Source organism: Panthera onca, chromosome A3 (assembly GCF_046562875.1).
Source record: "Panthera onca isolate mPanOnc1 chromosome A3, mPanOnc1 haplotype 2, whole genome shotgun sequence".
In the NCBI taxonomy this organism is placed as follows: Eukaryota; Metazoa; Chordata; class Mammalia; order Carnivora; family Felidae; genus Panthera; species Panthera onca.
The window spans coordinates 119023988-119043130 of NC_138341.1; the positions used below are offsets into that span (position 1 = coordinate 119023988).

Consider the following 19143-nt stretch of genomic DNA (forward strand, 5'->3'; position numbering starts at 1 on the left):
TTCCCTTAGCCATAGAAACCTGGACACTGCTTATGAGTTTAGGCCTTCTTAATGAGGGGACAGTACCTACAGAGCAGATGTCTCCTTTTGTACCACTGGGCAGATAACTGGAATTGGTCGGTAGGCCTAGGTTACCACTTGGGATGCTTAAAGTATTATCACTAAGTTGGAAGAGTGTCAGCCCCAGTGCTGTTTTGATTCTTCTACTGGACTTTTTCTTGTATGGCCAGAAGAAATTTATATAGCTATTGTATAGTTTCTTACTGTTCTTCAAGTAGCTAGAGTTATAGACACAAACTGGAGCCTCCATGGCTTCACGTGAACTGGATTCACCTCCAGCTGAACATGGCCATCTCCCTGCTCTTGGGGGCTCTTGCCTTTTCCTAGGTGAATGTCTCATTTTGCTCTAGGTCTGACTTCTTTTGGAAAAACTTAGGAATGTCATTGGTTTGCAACTGTAAAGTAAGTGTCTGGTTTTCTGTGCCATGGCCCAGAATCTGAGAATCTTCTATCTTAAGGTTGAGGTGGGAGTGCTAAGGCCACTCACTTTATTTTCTGGATTTCTTGAGGAAGCTCTGAGATTGTCTGCTCTGATTTACTCATGTTTTACCTGTTCTTTGTGACATGAGTCATAATATAGAAACTTGTCCTCAGGATTCATTTCAATACTATTAGTTACTTGTCTTGGGTTGTACGTAGGAGGTCTGGAGGCCAACTCACCACTCACTTATGCAGTGAGTTTCCTGCTACTCTTGAAATTCTCAGGTAGTCTGCTTTGGAAAGCAGGGATCAGGGGCTGGGGCCTGGACCTCTGTCTTCAACTCTAGCCCCAATACTTTGATCTGTTTTATTCTCTTGGGAAAAAAATGCACTTGTGGACTAAAGAGTTATAAAACTTTTCTAGGGTATCTTGGGAACCACCATCTTAGGTTAAGTTGCCCTTTTTTTTTTTTTTTTTAATTAGAACAGCAGTAGCAGGTGCTCATTTCTGAGGCAATTGCCTCCATACCTCATCGGTTTTAGTGACCTGTGAGAGTATTTCATTGGGTCTGTAGGTTCTTCTCTAGCAGGCATTAGCTTCAGACGGACTGTGAGCACTATGAATGCACATTCTGAATTCTTGTGAATGTGTATTTAAGAAATTTTAAAAAGGATACAAAGGCCATTCTGCTTCAGTGTGAGCAACAGAAGTGGCTGTGGGTATTAACGCATTCACTCATCAGAAAATGGTGTGCCTGTTACGTGCCAGGCACATTTTAGACTTAGAAAATCCAGAGGGGAAGCTTACATTCTAGTGTTCCCCTCCTTCCCCAGGAGCTATTCAAGCTCTCAGAGAAGTGGTTGGTTGAGATCCCGGGGTGACAGACTGTGTGATGGTGAAATAGCTTTGAACCGAGGAGGGTGCACCTGGCCCTGTCTTCTGATGCTCTTAGGGAGTGCCGCTGGACCATTGCTTGCTGTGTACATAAGTTGCCTGTCCTTAAGTTGTTGCTCTCTTTCCTCAAGGCTTGTCAGTGATATCTGTCTCTTCTTCAGACAGGAACAGGGCTCCAGTCAGATCCGACTATGCTTACAGGTCCTGAGAGCCATTCAGAAACTGGCCCGTGAGTCATCCATCATGGCACGAGAAACGTGGGAAGTCTTACTGTTGTTTCTTCTGCAGATTAATGACATTCTTCTAGCCCCGCCAACTGTTCAAGGTCTGTTTATTTTTTTTTTTTTCTAGTTTATTTCCAAGCTCCAGATACAGTTCGCTTTAAACTCAACGATGTGTAGACTCAGCGGGGATTTACATTTTGGCATGGCATTTGGCAAACCGAGGTTAAATAACAGTTCTTAGAATGGAAGCCCTCACAGGCATAATATGAAGTTACTTTACCTTCAGTGATGATTTTGCTAACGTGGGGAGAGCCTCTGCATTAATGCGTATTTGATAATGATAGGAGTAGTAGCTTGTTTAGTATATTAGGATAGAGCTTATATAAGGAACAACTAACTAAGGTAGAACCTGTAAGCACTGTACCTGATTACAAATTAGTTATCAAAGTAGACACTAAAAACTTGACAGCTACAGAAGATACTTTGTTCAGCAAGTGAAATCTACAAAATCTTCAGTGTTCTATCTGGAAGTATGACAGTTTGCCATTCATTACCTGGACATCAAGAAGCCTCCCGTTTTACACCTTCAGATTGTATTTTAGAAGCCCTGCCTTGTATGTTGTAGCAAGCGTACCTAGATTGGAAGTCGATATTCCTAGTACTGGGTTCCCTTGTTGCCCTGTTCATCTGTGTAGTCTCTTTGCCAACGGACATGCACGTGTGCTTGTGATCTCACCCCAATACAGTCCAGGAAAGTACCTAAAGGAAATCACAGAATTCCACTATTGACCCCATAATAGGAATACTTTGTTACTGACAGTAGCTGGCCAGTCATTGACTCATTGGCTCTTTGCTGCAGAGTCCTGGTGCCAGGGGTCTCAGCAACTCAAAGCGGGCAGTTCCTCCCCTTCTGGGGCTTATTGTTGAAATTTAATTTTTGTTCATTTGAAATACACATTCTTGTAACTTTTCCTGCTAATCCCAAGTTTGCCTTGTGGAGTTATACAGAGTACAGACCCCTGTTTTTCTCCCTAGTTCCAGGGCTCAGGACAGAGGGACAGGTCTGGTTTTGTGGTTGAGGCTCTGTCCTGCCCAGCATCGGTCCTTTTGCTCCCTTCTTTGTCCCTCTCTCCCTTGAAGAGTAGCTTTCAAACACCTGAAAGTTTTATAACAAAGTTTGGAGGTAGAAAGACCTGGGTGTTTATTTGCTCTGATTCCTTCACTTACTGACTGTGTAAACTTGGACAGGATACTTAAATTTTCTCATCTCAGTTTTCTCCTCTTCAAAATGGGTATAACTAACAATTGGTAAAAGATATAAATACCTATTCTGCAGGATTAATGTGAGGAATATGTGAGGTCGTATACATGAATCAGTCGGCACAGAAACGGACCCAGTAGTCACACATCATAGACGTTTGTCCTTTCCCTTCTCCTCTGTGTCCTGTCCACTTGCTGGAAGACTAAGATCTTTGATAAGAAATGAGCAGGGTGACTCGAAAACTTTTTTAATGCTTTATTTATTTTTGAGAGAGAGAGAGAGAGAGAGTTAATGAGGGAGGGGCAGAGAGAGAGGGAGACACAGAATCTGAAGCAGGCTCCTGGCTCCGAGCTGTCAGCACAGAGCCCGACACGGGGCTCGAACCCACGAACCGTGAGATCATGATCTGAGCCGAAGTCGGACTCTTAACTGACTGAGCCACCCAGGTGCCCTGTGACTTGAAAACTTAATAAATGATCATTGGTTGATGTTGTTATGATTTTCTTCAGAGGAGTTCCTAAGAATAGTTTCTCATTCTTACTAATTAAATGGCTATTTGAAAGTCAGAACTTAACATTGTAGTTATTTTAATTTTTTGACCACTTATCTCAAATCATTGAATTAAAGATTTTTCTTTAAAAATGAGTATGCCAAAGTTGTTTTCTTTTTGTTGGTAAGGTGGCATTGCTGAGAATCTAGCAGAGAAGTTGATTGGTGTTCTCTTTGAGGTTTGGTTACTAGCTTGTACTCGGTGCTTCCCAACACCTCCTTATTGGAAAACAGCCAAGGAGATGGTGGCAAACTGGAGGCACCACCCAGCAGTGGTGGAGCAGTGGAGCAAGGTCACCTGTGCACTCACATCAAGGTAGGTTGTCATCATTGACTTGCCTTCCTTCATCCGCCTGGCCTAAGACCGCTTTCCCCTAGTTCTGTCTTACTGGGATTCATGGAGTATGTTGTAAAAAGCCTGTATCCTGTGTCTGTTATTGTATTTTAGGTACAGAATTGAGCCGCTTTTTAAAAATAGATATAGCAGGGGTGCCTGGGTGGCTCAGTCGGTTAAGTGCCTGACTTCGGCTCAGGTCATGATCTCACGGTTCGCCCACGTTGGGCTCTGTGCTGACAGCTCAGAGCCTAGAGCCTGCTTCAGATTCTGTGTCTCCTTCTCTCTCTGCCCCTCCCCCGCTCATGCTCTGTCTCTCAAAAAGGAATAAACGTTAAAAAACATTTGAAAATAAAAATAGAGGGGCGCCTGGGTGGCTCGGTCGGTTAAGCGGCCGACTTCGGCTCAGGTCATGATCTCGCGGTCCGTGAGTTCGAGCCCCGCGTCGGGCTCTGTGCTGACAGCTCAGAGCCTGGAGCCTGTTTCGGATTCTGTGTCTCCCTCTCTCTGACCCTCCCCCGTTCACGCTCTGTCTCTCTCTGTCTCAAAAATAAATGTTAAAAAAAAAAAAAAATTTTTTTAAAAAGAAAATAAAAATAGATATAGCACTTTGACTAGTGCCTATTAAATTACAACCTTTCAGATTAAGCAAATATAGAGAAGCAGATAAATTCTGCACCTTACCTCCCTTGCCAAACTCCCACTCTTAATCTTACTACTAAAATATTCATGATTATTACTTAAACCAAACTATAGAAAGGTATAAAAGTTTTAAGTTCAGTAGAAATCCTATTATATATGTTTATACATAGTTTTACAGAAATGAGACCATACTATAATGTGCTGTACTATAACCAAAGTAGTTTGTTATAATAATTTTACTTTTCTTACCATTTATATACAATATTATCACTGTTCTGTGAGTAATAAGGCTTTATTTTTTTTCAGGCTTGATTTTTCAATTCAACTCTGCATATTTTAATATGTAACTCTAAAAGATGAGGATTCTTTTTTAAACACAATCACAGTACTATTATCACCCCTAAAAAAACGTTAACACAGTTGTTTAATATCAGTTAGCCATTCGATGTTTAAATTTCCCTTGAATGCCTTAATTTTTTTCTTTCTGTGGTTGATTCCGTTGAGTCCCAACTAAGAGCTCACTTATTACATTTAGTTGACCTGTTTCTTAAGCCTATCTTAAACTATAGGTTCCTACTCTCTCATTTTTATTTCTTTGCAGTTTTTGTTATTGAAAAACTTGGGTTTTTAGAATGTTTCACATTCTGAATTTTTTTGATTATGTCCTAGTTGTGTTAATATGTTCCTCTGTCCTCTGTATTTCCTGTCAACTGGTAGTTAGATCTAGAGACTTGATTTGATTTAGGTTTGGTGTCGGGGGAGGCAGTGTGGAGACAGGAACAAATTTAATTAATTAATTAATTAATTAATTTTAATTTTTTAAAATGTTTATTCGAGAGAGAGAGAGAGAGACAGACAGACAGACAGGGTGTGAGTGGGCGAGGAGCAGAGAAAGAGGGAGACACAGAATCCAAAGCAGGCTCCAGGCTTTGAGCAGTCAGCACAGAGCCTGATGTGGGGCTCAAACTCAAGAACTGTGAGATCATGATTTGAGCCGAAGTCAGATGCTTAGCTGACCGAGCCACCCAGTTGCCCCAGAAACAAATAATTTATAGGTAGCATTATGTATCAGAAGGTAGATTGGTCTTTTCTGAGTTAATAAAATGTTTATACATTTATCATTATTTAAATTAAAAGATGGAGGTTTTGGAATATTCTTTTGATTCTGGTATACCCTAGTGAATGTCAAAATTATAAATCTATTTTTAAATAATACTTCTTATCTTGATTATAAAAGTAATACATTGTGGGGGGGGGGGCACCTGGGTGGCCTAGTCGGTTAAACACTGGACTCTTGATTTCGGTTCAGGTCATGATGTCACAGTTCGTGGGATTGAGCCCTGCATCAGGCTCCTCGCTGATAACACAGGGCCTGCTTGGGATTCTCTCTCCCTCCCCCCTCTCTCTGCCTCTCTTCTGCTTGTGCTCTTTCTCTCCCTCTCAAAACAAACAAACAAACAAACAAACAAACAAACATAAAAACACTAAAAGCAATACATTCTCAAAATAGAAAACTTGGAAGACAGAGAAAAGTACCCATCACTTACAGGCAACCAGTGTTAACATTTTAATGTATTTTTTCCATTTCTCTTTATAAAAAAAAGATTATTCTATGTAGTATTGTTACCTGCTTTTTTTAAATGTTTTTTTTTTTTTTTTTTTTTTGAGATAGAATGGGTATGCACACACAAGCAAGCAGGAGAGAGAGAGAGAGTGGGAGAGGGAGAATCTTAAGCAAGCTTCATTAGCACAGAGCCTGATGTGGGGCTTGGTCTCCAGTGTGAGATCATGACCTGAGCTGAAATTAAGAGTTGGATGCTTAACCGACTGAGCCACCCAGGTGCCCCATTATTTGCTTTTTTTTTTTAATGTGATTCTTAACCACATTAATTACATGTGCCTTTTTCATTCTTTAATCTCAAGATATTTTATTTTTGCAATAGTAGAAAAAATTTATATTATCTTTGTGTTTTGTTACTGTTTTCATTGGTTTTTTTCTTAATATAATTTTTTGTCAAATTGGTTTTCATACAACACCCAGTGCTCATCCCAGTAAGTGCCCTCTTTAAGGCCCATCACCCACTTTCCCTCCCCACCCCCGTTCAACCCTCAGTTTATTCTCTGTATTTAAGAGTCTCTTATGGTTTGCCTCCCTTCCTCTTTGTAACTTACTTTTTTTCCCCCATTCCCTTCCCCCATGGTCTTCTGTTAATATTCTCAAGATCCACATATGAATGAAAACATATGGTATCTGTCTTTCTCTGACTTATTTCACTTAAGTATATTCAAGGTCATATTTTTAATGGCTTTGTAGTTTTTCATTATGTAAATGGAATTGTAATTTATTTAACCATTTCATTGTTGTTTAGATATTTATGTTGTTCCCAGTATTTTACTTTAAACATATTGTTGGGGTGCCTGGGTGGCTCAGTGGGTTAAATGTCTGACTTCAGCTCAGGTCATGATCTCGCAGTCATGAGTTTGAGCCCGGCATCGGGCTCTGTGCTGACAGCTCAGAGCCTGGAGCCTGCTTCGGATTTTGTGTCTCCCTCTCTCTCTACCCCTCCCCTGCTTGTGTGTGCTTGCTCTCTCTCTCTCTCTCTCTCTCTCTCTCTGTCTCAAAAATAAAAATAAAAAACATGAAAAATATTGTTGATGTGAATATACATTGTGTGTGTATATTCTGGTTATTTCTAGATATAACTTCTAGATATAAGGTATAATTTCTAGATAGAAGACAATTGAGTCAAAGGGCTTTGAACCGTTTAAATACATTTGGAATAGTACTAATAAATTAAGTAACTGAATTGTTGAATTACTTTTAAGGTACACTATAAATTCTGAACTTCATGTAAGTTATATAGCAGTTGTTATTATGGATAAATTACAGCTTAGTTGTGGGGCGCCTGGGTGGCTCAGTTGGTTAGCGTCTGACTTCAGCTCTGGTCATGATCTCACAGTTGTTGAGTTTGAGCCCCCACATTAGGCTCTCTGCTGTCATTGCAGAGCCCACTTCAGATCCTCTGTCCCACCCCCCCGCCCCTCCCCTGCTCTCACACTCTTGCGCGTGTCTGTGCACTTGCTCTCTCTCAAAAATGAATAAACATTAAAAAAATTATAGCTTAGTTGTGTTGAAGGAGTTTGCAGTGGGATGAACCTTTTAAAAATAATTTAAATGACAATTTATTATTTATCTTATAATTCTGTAACAGATTATATAACGTAAGTTGAATATTATATGACTATATAATTATTTGCAATTAGTTACAAATAAACATTTAAAAATAATTCATGATTTTATAAATTGATATATGGTTTGTAATTTTATGTATTATAAAATTAACATAAAATTAGCGTATCATATGCAATTTTATATATTGCATACTGTATATTATAAAGCTACATGTATAAAATTAGATTTTTTTTTTTTAATATGAAATTTATTGTCAAATTGGTTTCCTTACAACACCCGGTGCTCATCCCAACAGGTCCCTTCCTCAATGCCCATCACCCACTTTCCCCTCCCTCCCACTCCCCATCAACCCTCAGTTTATTCTCAGTTTTTAAGAGTCTCTTATGGTTTGGCTCCCTCCCTCTCTTCCCCCCACCCCTTCCCCTTCACCATGGTCTTCTGTTAAGTTTCTCAGGATCCACATAAGAGTGAAAACATATGGTATCTGTGTTTCTATGTATGACTTATTTCATTTAGCATAACACTCTCCAATTCCATCCACGTTGTTACAAAAGGCCATATTTCATTCTTTCTCATTGCCGAGTAGTATTCCATTGTATATATAAACCACAACTTCTGTATCCATTCATCAGTTGATGGACATTTATGCTCTTTCCATAATTTGGCTATTATTGTACAATTTTATATATTGCATACTATATATTATAAAGCTACATATATAAAATTAGATTTTAATGATACATAATGTTAATGTGTAACATGTATATGTGGTTTTATAAATTATAGGTACATAACCTAAAATATAAATTAAATATATAAATTATAAGTAATAATTTTAAAAACAAATTATTCAAATATTTGAAAAAGTTTTTTAATCTTTTACAAAATTGGAAATCCCCTTTTAATTTCTCTCTTGTCAGTAAGGGTTTTCATCGATCTTTTGTTACATATGATACACATTTCATCTGTTTTCTCTTGTATTTCTCTTACCTCTTTTTTTTAATGTTTGTTTATTTTTGAGAGAGATGGAAACAGAATGTGAGTCAGGGAGGGGCAGAGAGAGAGAGGGAAACACAGAATCCAAAGCAGCCTCCAGTCTCTGAGCTGTCAGCACAGAGCCCGACGCAGGGATCGAATTCACACACTTGTGAGATCATGACCTGAGCGTATGTCGGACTCTTAATCAACTGAGCCACCCAGGCGCCCCTCTTTTATCATATTTTAATTCTTGAATATATTTTTCACTCTGTTAAGAAATGAACTTGGTGGTGTGCAATTTTTTTCTATTCTAGATTGCTACGCTTTACGTATGGTCCTTCATTTCCTCCATTTAAAGTTCCTGATGAAGATGCCAGTCTGATCCCTCCTGAAATGGATAACGAGTGTGTGGCACAGACGTGGTTTCGCTTCTTACATATGTTAAGGTACTATTATTTAGTGTCACGTTTGCTTTTTATCCAGTGTCTTAGGGCAGAAACCGTGCTGTAGCTCTCATGTTGGCACTCAGTGTGTGGCTCCTAAGTACAGGCCTCAGGTGGAGCCACATGGGACAGTAGGCGTATCTGCATCACGTGGCTCCTGCTGTCCCTGTCTCAGCAGAGGCAGGCTGCCCTCAGCCGTGCTCGGTCTGCACTCTCTGGAAGCTTGTCCCCTGTGGTACATATGACATTTGTTCTCTTGCCTACTGCTGCAGCTTAGATCATAGCTCTCCCAGGACTTTGTTGCATTCTGTGGGGACTGGAGACTGCCTTGCTTCTGTGTGTGACCAGTGCTGTGTCTGGTCAGCTTGGCTAGGAGGGCCTCTCTAGTGTCCTTGTTTGAAATGTCACTGAGGCATACACTAAAATTACACAGAAGGATAAATTGCTGCTTCCTGCTCTCTCTTTCTTTCTAATAATTCTATTCGGTTCAGTTTCATTGCTTCCTATTTTTTTCTCTACTAGCCACATCCTTCTGTTGTGTGTAACTTCTGTTGCATACTGCCTTAATTCTCATTTCCTCTCATTCTGGTTCGACTGGCCTCATTTTTCTGTTTGTGTATTGGTGATTCTAAATTACTCTATGTGACCTTTTTATAAATTAGGGTTGTGAACCATTCTCTTTTTTCCCAGTTCTTAGTTTGCATTTTTCATCTTTCAGTTTTCTTAAAAATGTCTTTTTCTGGGATCATTCTCTATTTCCTTTAAAATTAGAAAGTTTTTCTGTGTAATTAATTCCTTTTCTCTTTTTTGATAGTAATCCCGTGGATTTGAGTAACCCGGCCATTATAAGCTCTACTCCCAAATTTCAGGAACAGTTCTTAAATGTGAGCGGAATGCCACAAGAATTGAATCAGTATCCCTGCCTTAAACATCTGCCTCAAATATTTTTTCGTGCCATGCGTGGAATCAGCTGTCTGGTGGATGCATTCTTAGGTGAATTTTGTGTATGTTGCTAAATGTTTGGAGAGCTACGTGTAGATAACTTTAGAATCTAGATTTAGAAACTATTATGGAAAGCCAAAAAGGAAAAAAAACAACACACCAGATTTGATGACAAATAACAAAGTAGGAAAAATTATTTGCAATAAATGTAATAGCTAGAAATGTAAAAGCTAGAAAGCTTTTGTTGTCTTTATATAAACAGATCAGACAATGCTAAGAAAAAGAATAAGACTTAGAAGATAAATGGACAAAGAATATGAATAAATGATTTGCAGAAAAGTTCATTCTCACTGGTAATCTAAGAAAATACAGATTAAAATTCATTAGGTATCATTCTTCTGTGTGTCATAAGCAAGTTATACCTTTTGTGAGCCACTATTTTAAACTGTTTCACATTTTAAGAGTATGAAAACTCAATTTTTTTAACCTATCGAAAGGCAGTAATATTTAATATCTGTTATTTTCTAAAACATCTGTTATGTGCATTTGTTAATATATTTCATAGGTAATAGTTCAAATTAAGTTTGTCTGCCACATAGCAACCCAAAGTACCAGAGATTTAAACAAGATAGTTTATTTTCGCATATGTTAAGGCCAGGGCTAGGTAGTATAGGGCCACTGTAGCTGTTCCATCGTTACAAAGGACCCAAGGCTTTGGTCTTTTGGCTCCCCATTCTTTGTGTACTCTCTCGTGGTCCATGATGGTTGAATGAGTTCCAGCCATCCTGTTCAGGAATTAGGAAGGGAGGAGAGTCTACATTTGATTGGTCCTCTTAAGGAGATTTCTTGGAAGACGCACCCAACAATCACCCACTTCTCTGTGGTCAGAACATAGCCACATCTTATTCTGAGGGAGGCTTGAACACGTCGTCGTGTATTTTGGGTAGCCGTGTCCAGCTGAAACTTGTATTCTGTAATCAGGAAGAAAGAGTGAATGGATATTGGGAGGCAACTAATGGTGTCTGCTGTAGTCTTGTCCTGAGCCTTCGCTGGTGTTGCTTGAGGAAGATTTTTCTGACCACGTGTTTGGAACTGTGAAGAATAACTCCGTTGGTCTTTGTTTAAAAGGCATTTCTAGACCCCGATCGGACAGTGCTCCTCCAACGCCCGTGAATAGATTAAGTATGCCTCAAAGCACTGCTGTCAATACCACCCCACCACATAACCGGAGGCACCGGGCTGTTACTGTGAATAAGGCCACCATGAAGACAAGCACAGTAAGGGTTTTCATCTCTGTTACTATGCTGTGTAAAGTTGACTTGTTAAGCTGCTATCCGTTTAAAAAAGTCCTGGTGTTTTCTCACATTTTTCTTGAGTGTGGATGTATTCTTACACTCCTGTAACAGGTTAGTACTGCTCATGCCTCGAAAGTTCAGCACCAGACATCCTCCACTTCTCCTCTGTCAAGTCCCAATCAGACAAGTTCTGAACCCCGGCCACTGCCTGCCCCTCGGAGACCAAAGGTTAACAGCATCTTGAATCTCTTTGGATCATGGTTGTTTGATGCAGCGTTTGTTCACTGTAAACTTCATAATGGGATAAACAGAGACAGCAGCATGACTGGTAAATATTGCTCAAGAAATATGTTATCACTTTTTTCTTTTCTTTTTTTTTCTTTTTAATCTTTCCTACCTGCAAGATTAATATGTATCTTAAAAAGCTTTCTGTCTCTGACCAAGCAGTGTCTTTGTGTTTAACCCCTTCCAGCTGCAGTAACAGAATTTAGGAAGTTTTCCTACCTGTCCTTTTTATGTATGTTCTATGAGGTTTGGCATTTGTCTGGTTTTATTAGACACACTTCAGGTTAGCCACTTTTTGTTGAATCAAATTCCTTTCAGTAGGTGGCCTGGAAGTTCCCTTCATGTCAGCCAGGGTAATAATATTGAGAGAAGGAATTGAAGATTTTGACCAGAAATTTATTCACAAGAAGTGTTTTCTTAGATTCTGACAGCCATTCACTTATTAGTACATATCAAGATCAGAAAATTTCTGCTTCATGAAAGACTCTTACTTCTCAGGTTTTAGTTGAGAGAACTTTATTTCAGGGCCCACTTTCAAAAATACCATTTGCTCTGGAACTAAATAAGACTGGTGGAGAATTAATAACTCAACCCTGATATCTTCATTTAGATTTTATGACAAATTAAACTATGTAGATAAAATCTGATTTATTTTTGTCATCCTACCGTTGTACTTGGCAGTCGTGGCATGGTGTGCAGGATGGGAGCGTAGGGAAGTGCAGAATGTGCTGGATATTTCTGATAGGTCTTACGGAGAACGATGATAATGGCTGGCGTTTACTGAGCTACAGTTACTACTTGCCCAGGCACCGTGTTATATGCATTAATGAGTGTATTGGTTGTTTGGTAAGAAAGCACTTTTCTGACTGGGGTTGGAAGTAGCTTGAGAGAAAAGGATGCCTAATTTATGCATGTCTAGGGGGAATGTTGGTTCCAAGGATTAAAACTAATATACTGATCATAAAGGTCTCTGCTTTCTCTCAGAAATGCATTCTTAGCTGTTATGAATCATCTCAGAACTAAGGTCTAAGTGAGCATTATACACGTATAATTATTTTAGATGTTCTTACAAATTTTTTAAATGCTTTAAAAAGTTGTGAATATGAAGATATTTTCAGGAATATGATTTGAGATCGCATGTTTGAGTTTACAGATTCCCTTGTTCATTTTCTTCGAATTCAAACCCTTTATATTCTGCCATTTCCATATTTTGTTTACAAGCTTGAAAGTAATGCTTACTTGTGGATAAGTAAATGTACTTACTAATGACTCAATGAAAACTTAGAAAACCATTTTTGGCTTATATTTTCTTATGTTCATGTGCCATATATTTTGAGTTTTCCGAATCATGTTTATTAATTTGTATTGTATTTGCTAGAACGAATCAGTCATATTTTTAATTTTTATTTTTATTAAGGTGCAATTCTTATGCTGTAACTTTTGGGTATCAAGCTGTTGACTCTAAAGTCCCTGAATCCAGAATGGCTCCACCTCCTGCCTCCTTGGTGGGCTTGCTTAAAGGGAATATGCAAATCTTCTCACTCTCTAGGGAGTTTGTAACAGCTTTGCTCACCCTCTTGTGCCAAAAGATAGAAACCAGAATTCAGATCATATGTGGGCAACAAATTCTTACTTTGAACTCTTAACATTTTCCTTGGTGTGGAAAAGATAGAAGCTCCTCTTCCCCCTGTTGTGTTCAGAGATGAGAAAGGCTGTTACATTACCCAGGAGATAGGAGGTGTCCGGGTATTTCCCTGGATTGGAGTGCTAATGGGTGCTGCTCTTGAAGTCGTGGGGATGGAGGGCTTGGGAATACAAACACTGTTAGTCTGTTTCTAAGTACTGGCTGCCATCAAGGAATTCTGCCATGCAGTTCACCTCTAACTTAAAGTGTTTGCTTCTGTGAACTGGTTAGCTTTAGATTGATGTGACATTACACTGTAGTTTGTAAAAGTAACATTGAGCTGGGAAGGGTTAATGAACTAAAATTTTAATGCACGTTATTGGCAGTTCAAAACCTCAATTCTTTGTAGTTGTGTAATTTTCTTCGTTCATTGTTTTGCATGATACAAAACTCATAATTTTGGATCTGAATGCACAATTTCCTGTTTTTGAACTAGCTTGTGGTATCATAAAGCTTTTAATCTAACTTTTAAAAAGCTAAAAAGCTTCTTAACTTATTGTAAAATTTCACCATCTTTAAAGTATTTTATAATTACTGCTGTCCTTTGATTTGTTTCCATTTATTTCTATTATCTTGCAGCATCTTTTATCCAAATTCTTCTTTCTTATAAATCTTGTAAGTAGGAACCAGAAGCTTCTCCTTAATTGCAGTCATGTTTTTATTTTTTTCATAATTCCATTAAAAAATTTGATTGTCATTGTCTCTTGTAGTTTTTGCACTTGGGAAGAAAAATACTTTTCTGTGTTTTGAATGGGGAAGATTGTTGGCAAAAGCAAATTAATCTGCCTGAATCAGTCCCATTATTTCTGTACACTAGTCTGGTCATGTCATGAATTCCAGGACTTTGCACTAACTGTGTTTTGGCTTTTTTTTTTTTTTTTTTTTTTTTTTAAAGCTTTAAGCTTATTTTTATACAGATTTAGTGTTTGATTTGTATGCATTCTGCATGTAGTGTTTTTCAATTGTATTATTGCTGGATAGCTTATTCAGGACAAAAATGGCTCATGGGAAGTTGCATAAAGATTTATGCTTGACTCTGCACTCTATTAAAACTATTATTACAAAATAATTTAAACATTTCACGTAGAGTGATAAAAGATTTCAGAGTGATTTTCAATACACTATGAAATCTTTTGTTAAAAGTAAAAGCAACTTTCAAAGGGCTTCTGTTTCAGTGACAACGAATGACCATGATAATCTTTCTTGCCAATCCAATTTTCTGATTTATCAACCTCAAGTTAGCTGCTGTCTGTGGTTGTTAAAATTCATTCTCATTTTGCTTGGTTGGGCGATTCTTTGGTGTGTGTTTTGGAGTTGGGTGGGTGGTGGGAATGCTCTCTCTTCCTCCCTGCCCATTTCTCATCCTTACTTTGCCCTCTCCCTAAAATATACGAACTGGCATGGGCTTGCCCATTTAAATTATAATGTCTGTCTGGGGTAATATGTAAATTGCAGTAGCTGTTTTTCTTAATGTTTAAGCATCATTCTACAGGGAGAGGAAAAAGAATTAATAATAGAAAAGCCAAATTCTTTATTATATATCTGAGACTCTGAGTACAGATATATACAAATGTACTCTGCTGATCAAAAGTTCAGTTGAAAAATGCTTCTAGTAGAATCTGTGAAACTGTTAATATCACTGTAAATTAATTGTTACTATTTTCAAAGAAGATTTCCCAGAGCCCCTTAAAAAAAAAAAAATTAAGACATAGTTGCCAAACAAGCATTATTGAATTCTATTTCAATAACTATTTAATGACACCAACACTTGATCTTTGTGTCCAGGGTCCCATGAGCCTATTTGCGTATTGACAAATGTAATAACACCCTCCTTTTCTCTCCTCAGCCATTACAACACAAGCTAGCATGGAGTTTCGACGGAAAGGGTCACAAATGTCCACAGACACCATGGTTTCCAATCCTATGTTTGATGCAAGTGAATTTCCTGATAACTATGAAGCAGGAAGAGCTGAGGCTTGTGGGACACTGTGTAGGATTTTTTGTAGCAAGAAGACTGGAGAAGAGATTCTGCCAGCTTATTTATCCAGGTCTTAGAATTTTCTTTTTGTTTCTTTTTCCATTTATATCGTTTTGATAGTGAAACTAATGTAGCATGGCTTGGTAGGCTGAATTGATGAGTAAACATTGGTCTGAAAAATTTGCAAATGTCTGTAAGTAATTGAAACTTTTGCTTGAAGTTATTCCATTTTGCCTGCCTCATCAAATTTGGTAAATATCCTTAAGATGCTTTTTATTTTAGAAGTATTATTTATTTCATCATATTTGACTTTTATTAATTATGGAGAGATTTGGAAGGATCACACTAGTTAAATAAACTTTCAGCACAGTCTTAGCCATATACACAGTCCAGAAATGTTAGCTGTGAATCTGGCCTCTGAGGAGCTTATTTTCTCAAGTGAGCAAAGAAAGCCATGGACACAAGTGACAGTGATCCATTAGTAATAGAAGTTGGTAGGAGAGAGGCAGAGGTAAAGTGCTGTGGGCATTCAGAAGAAGAAGCAGTATGTACTTACCCAGGGATTCAGGAAAGACTTAGAGGATGGGATGATTGTGCTGGACTTGAAAAGGATGGGTAGTATTTAGAGTATGTTAGCAGGTTGGGTAGGGTCCTCTCACTCAAATCTGTGACTTCAGCCATCTGTGTGAATGGCTCTGCCAGCCATTTAGCTGCTCAGGGCAGAAACTAAGAGTCCTTTTAGACTCTTCTTCCACTGTGTCTTTAGATGGTGAACCAACTCCTGCCTTTCTGCTACTTAACCCTCTTTGGAATCTCTCTACTCTGTCTTAACCATGACGCTTCAGACCTTGCCACCTTTTTCCTAGTTTAACTTGTACTGGCCTCCTATTTTTCTTGACTACATTTTGCTTTCCTCAGCTGACCTTTAGCCTAGCTGCTAAAGTGATCAACGATACCGTTTAGGTGGCTTTGTACCTGCTATAGGTTCTCGGGAGAGAGGATTACACTGAATCAGAGGGAACCAAGTGCAGAATCATATAGGCCTGAAACAGGGAACTAATCAGGGAAATCTTAATAATAGGCTCTTGGCTTTTGTTTTTGTTTTAATTTTTTAAAATGTTTATTTATTTTTGAGAGGGAGAGAGACACAGCAGGAGTGGGGGAGAGACAAAGAGAGGGAGACACAGAATCCGAAGTAAGCTCCAGGCTCTGAGCTGTCAGTGCAGAGCCTGATGCGGGGCTCGAACTCATGAACCGTGAGATCATAACCTGAGCTGAAGGCGGACGCTTAACCGACAGAGCCACCAGGCTTTGGCTTTAAGTAACAGGAAACTCCTCTGCTGATCAAAAGTGTGATTTAAGCAAAATAGAAACATGTTATGAGAAATTGTGCCATTTAATACATTCTAAGGTCAGGACATGCAGCAGGGCCGCACAAAGGGCAGGGACCAGCAACTAGAAAGTGTTCAAGGAACAAAACAACTTTCTTCCTGTTTCTCTGTCTTCTTGGTCTCCCAGAACTTCCTCATTCTTCTCTTCTCTGCAGATTATTTTCTTAAGTTTCAATGTGCTTCTGAGTTCCCAAATTCCATTGCTTTGGTCTAGGTGATCAGGAGGGCCAGTTAGCATCTCTGAAGCCTAATTTCAGATTCCTGGGAAAAAAGATCTGATTAATCGGGCGTCTACCTCTGGCCTAGTCAGCTATGGCTGTGAGGGTGGGTCACATGGAGTGCTGGAGCTCATCCTTTGTGGTGGGGGCATAGTCTCAGGAGGGAGACTATGGGTTGGGGAGATACCCTGAACAGTACCAATAGTGATAAGGTGGAAGGTTGTTATCATGAGCTTTCTGTCTGGCCCATAAGACTGGATGGATGGTAGTATGACCAACCAAAAGGGCAGATTTGTGAGAGGGCAGATGATGAACTTAGTTATGAACCTGTTGAGTGTGAGATGCCTGTGGGATATTAACAAATAATGAAGTTCCTACTATGTGCCAGACACTCTGCAAATACTGGAGTAATCAGTACATGTTGTCAGTAATCGATAATTGGACATGACCTGCCTTTAGGTATCCACACACTTTTGGCTGACAGATCTGGGCTCAGTTGAGAGGCATGGACTAAAGACTGATTTGATTATATTCTGTGGCTTAAAACCAGGCTAGTACAAGAGGGAGCTTAAGAGGGTGGATGGAGCTTAGCAGCCTGATGGACACCAGTATAGGAGGCAAGCGGAGTAAGAGGTCTGTTAGAGGAAACAGCTACAGCAGTCAGAGAGGGAAAAGAAGAAGGGAGTATATTAAAGTGGTGAATGAATACTTTAAAAAGGCAGAGTAAGTTGAGACTTGGACATGTCTTTTGGATTTAGCACTTGGGACACTGTTGGTTATTTGCGAATATGGTTTTAACTGAATTCTAGAAAGAGAAGCCAGACTGAAATGTGTTGAGTAGTGACCAGGAGGTGAGGAAGCTGTTTCCAAAGAGTTTTGCAGAGAAAAGAAGTACCTCACGGTAGTAGAAGAGTTTACCAGTATAGTCGCTCTGAATTATAGAAGATTGAATACCTAGTTGATTGGGGGTTAGGGGAGGGGACTAAACGGAGGTAGATGCAGGTATATTCCTAAAAGGAGTTTTATTTCAGACTCCCCTCCATGTCACGGTGAATGCAGGGCTGCATGAGGTTTCTTTCTTTCATCGTCCCCCTGGAAAAGAGGGGGAAGGGAAAAAAGACACAATGCACCCTTTTTTTTTCTTTAGGAATTGGAAGATGTTGCAAAACTTTACTGGCATGGAATTCAGCTCACTAATTCCTCTGGCTTATTAATAATTGCTGTAGCCATTTGTTTTGTTTTGGTTGCTTCATTTGCAGGCACCTATAACTTTGAGTTGCAAGGCTTAAAACTTCAAGAAGGTGTAAGAGACATGAATCTTTTTTTTCTTTTCATTAGGAAAGATATTTTGGTTCTTAGTATATTTGCTTTTGAGTTGTTCTAACTCCAGTAATACCTTTTAAGGATAGAAGTAATGAAGAGTGGAAATAGACTTTCAGATGACTATGTAGAAAATATTAATGATTATGAAAATAATTGATCGGCAGTTTGTTTAAAATTTTTTTCTTGCTTTCCTAGATTTTACATGCTTTTAATTCAAGGTTTGCAGATAAATGATTATGTGTGCCATCCTGTCTTGGCCAGCGTTATTCTAAACTCCCCTCCTTTGTTCTGCTGTGACTTGAAAGGGATTGATGTTGTGGTTCCTTACTTTATTTCAGCTCTTGAAACCATTTTGCCTGACAGGTAAGCTATCATTCTGCACTAGTATGTCACTTGTTGGGTTTGGCCTGGTCTGTTTGATGCTTCCTCCCCAGTTGCCTAATTTATCCTGTGCTATTGTCTTCATAGCCCAGAGGAACTCAGGTCACATTACATGGGCATAGAACATCCAGATCCATCCACCTCATCCCTGAATTCAATCAGTTCTGATTTGTCCGTGGGCATGTTGAATTCTTTTTGGCCTGATCTGGAGGGCTAAGAACAACCCCAGCCCAGAGGTCCTACTTTTATAGAGTAGGTCATACATTTAAAATCAGTCAGTCAGATTCTAGTTTAATTCTGTAACACCTTAACATAGAAATTCACACACACACACTGCAGAAAATAAACTCAGTAGAAAGTAGTTACTGCATTCTTTATGAAACCAAACCCAGTACTTCTATTGTGAAAAATTGACATAATGTATATTTGGCAATAGCTAAAAACATACTTTGGTTTGGAAATACCAAAAGCTTTTTTTTTTTTCTTTTTTTTTTTGGCAGAGAACTCTCAAAATTCAAAAGCTATGTAAACCCAACAGAATTGAGAAGATCTTCCATTAATATCCTACTTTCTTTGTTGCCCCTCCCTCATCATTTTGGCACAGTCAAATCTGAGGTAACGTTTCATTAAAGTTTTTTATATTCTGC

The 19143-nt window shown here is 38.8% G+C and overlaps 1 protein-coding gene across 7 annotated transcripts in view; it reads left to right on the forward strand.

The window, feature by feature from the left end:
* RALGAPB (Ral GTPase activating protein non-catalytic subunit beta) overlaps window positions 1-19143 on the forward strand; it is an 89082-nt gene that overhangs the window by 21146 nt on the left and 48793 nt on the right. For 4 of the 7 annotated variants that reach the window (XM_060617455.3, XM_081795347.1, XM_060617463.3 and 1 more), the window contains exons 4-13: window positions 1537-1700; window positions 3539-3725; window positions 8871-9002; window positions 9814-9992; window positions 11070-11218; window positions 11348-11564; window positions 13785-13820; window positions 15052-15253; window positions 18311-18478; window positions 18997-19111. In XM_060617455.3, coding sequence (XP_060473438.1) covers window positions 1537-1700; window positions 3539-3725; window positions 8871-9002; window positions 9814-9992; window positions 11070-11218; window positions 11348-11564; window positions 13785-13820; window positions 15052-15253; window positions 18311-18478; window positions 18997-19111 — 1549 coding nt within the window. The remainder of the gene's footprint in view (window positions 1-1536; window positions 1701-3538; window positions 3726-8870; window positions 9003-9813; window positions 9993-11069; window positions 11219-11347; window positions 11565-13784; window positions 13821-15051; window positions 15254-18310; window positions 18479-18996; window positions 19112-19143) is intronic. The other 3 variants (XM_060617483.3, XM_060617489.3, XM_060617496.3) reach the window with 1 other exon arrangement.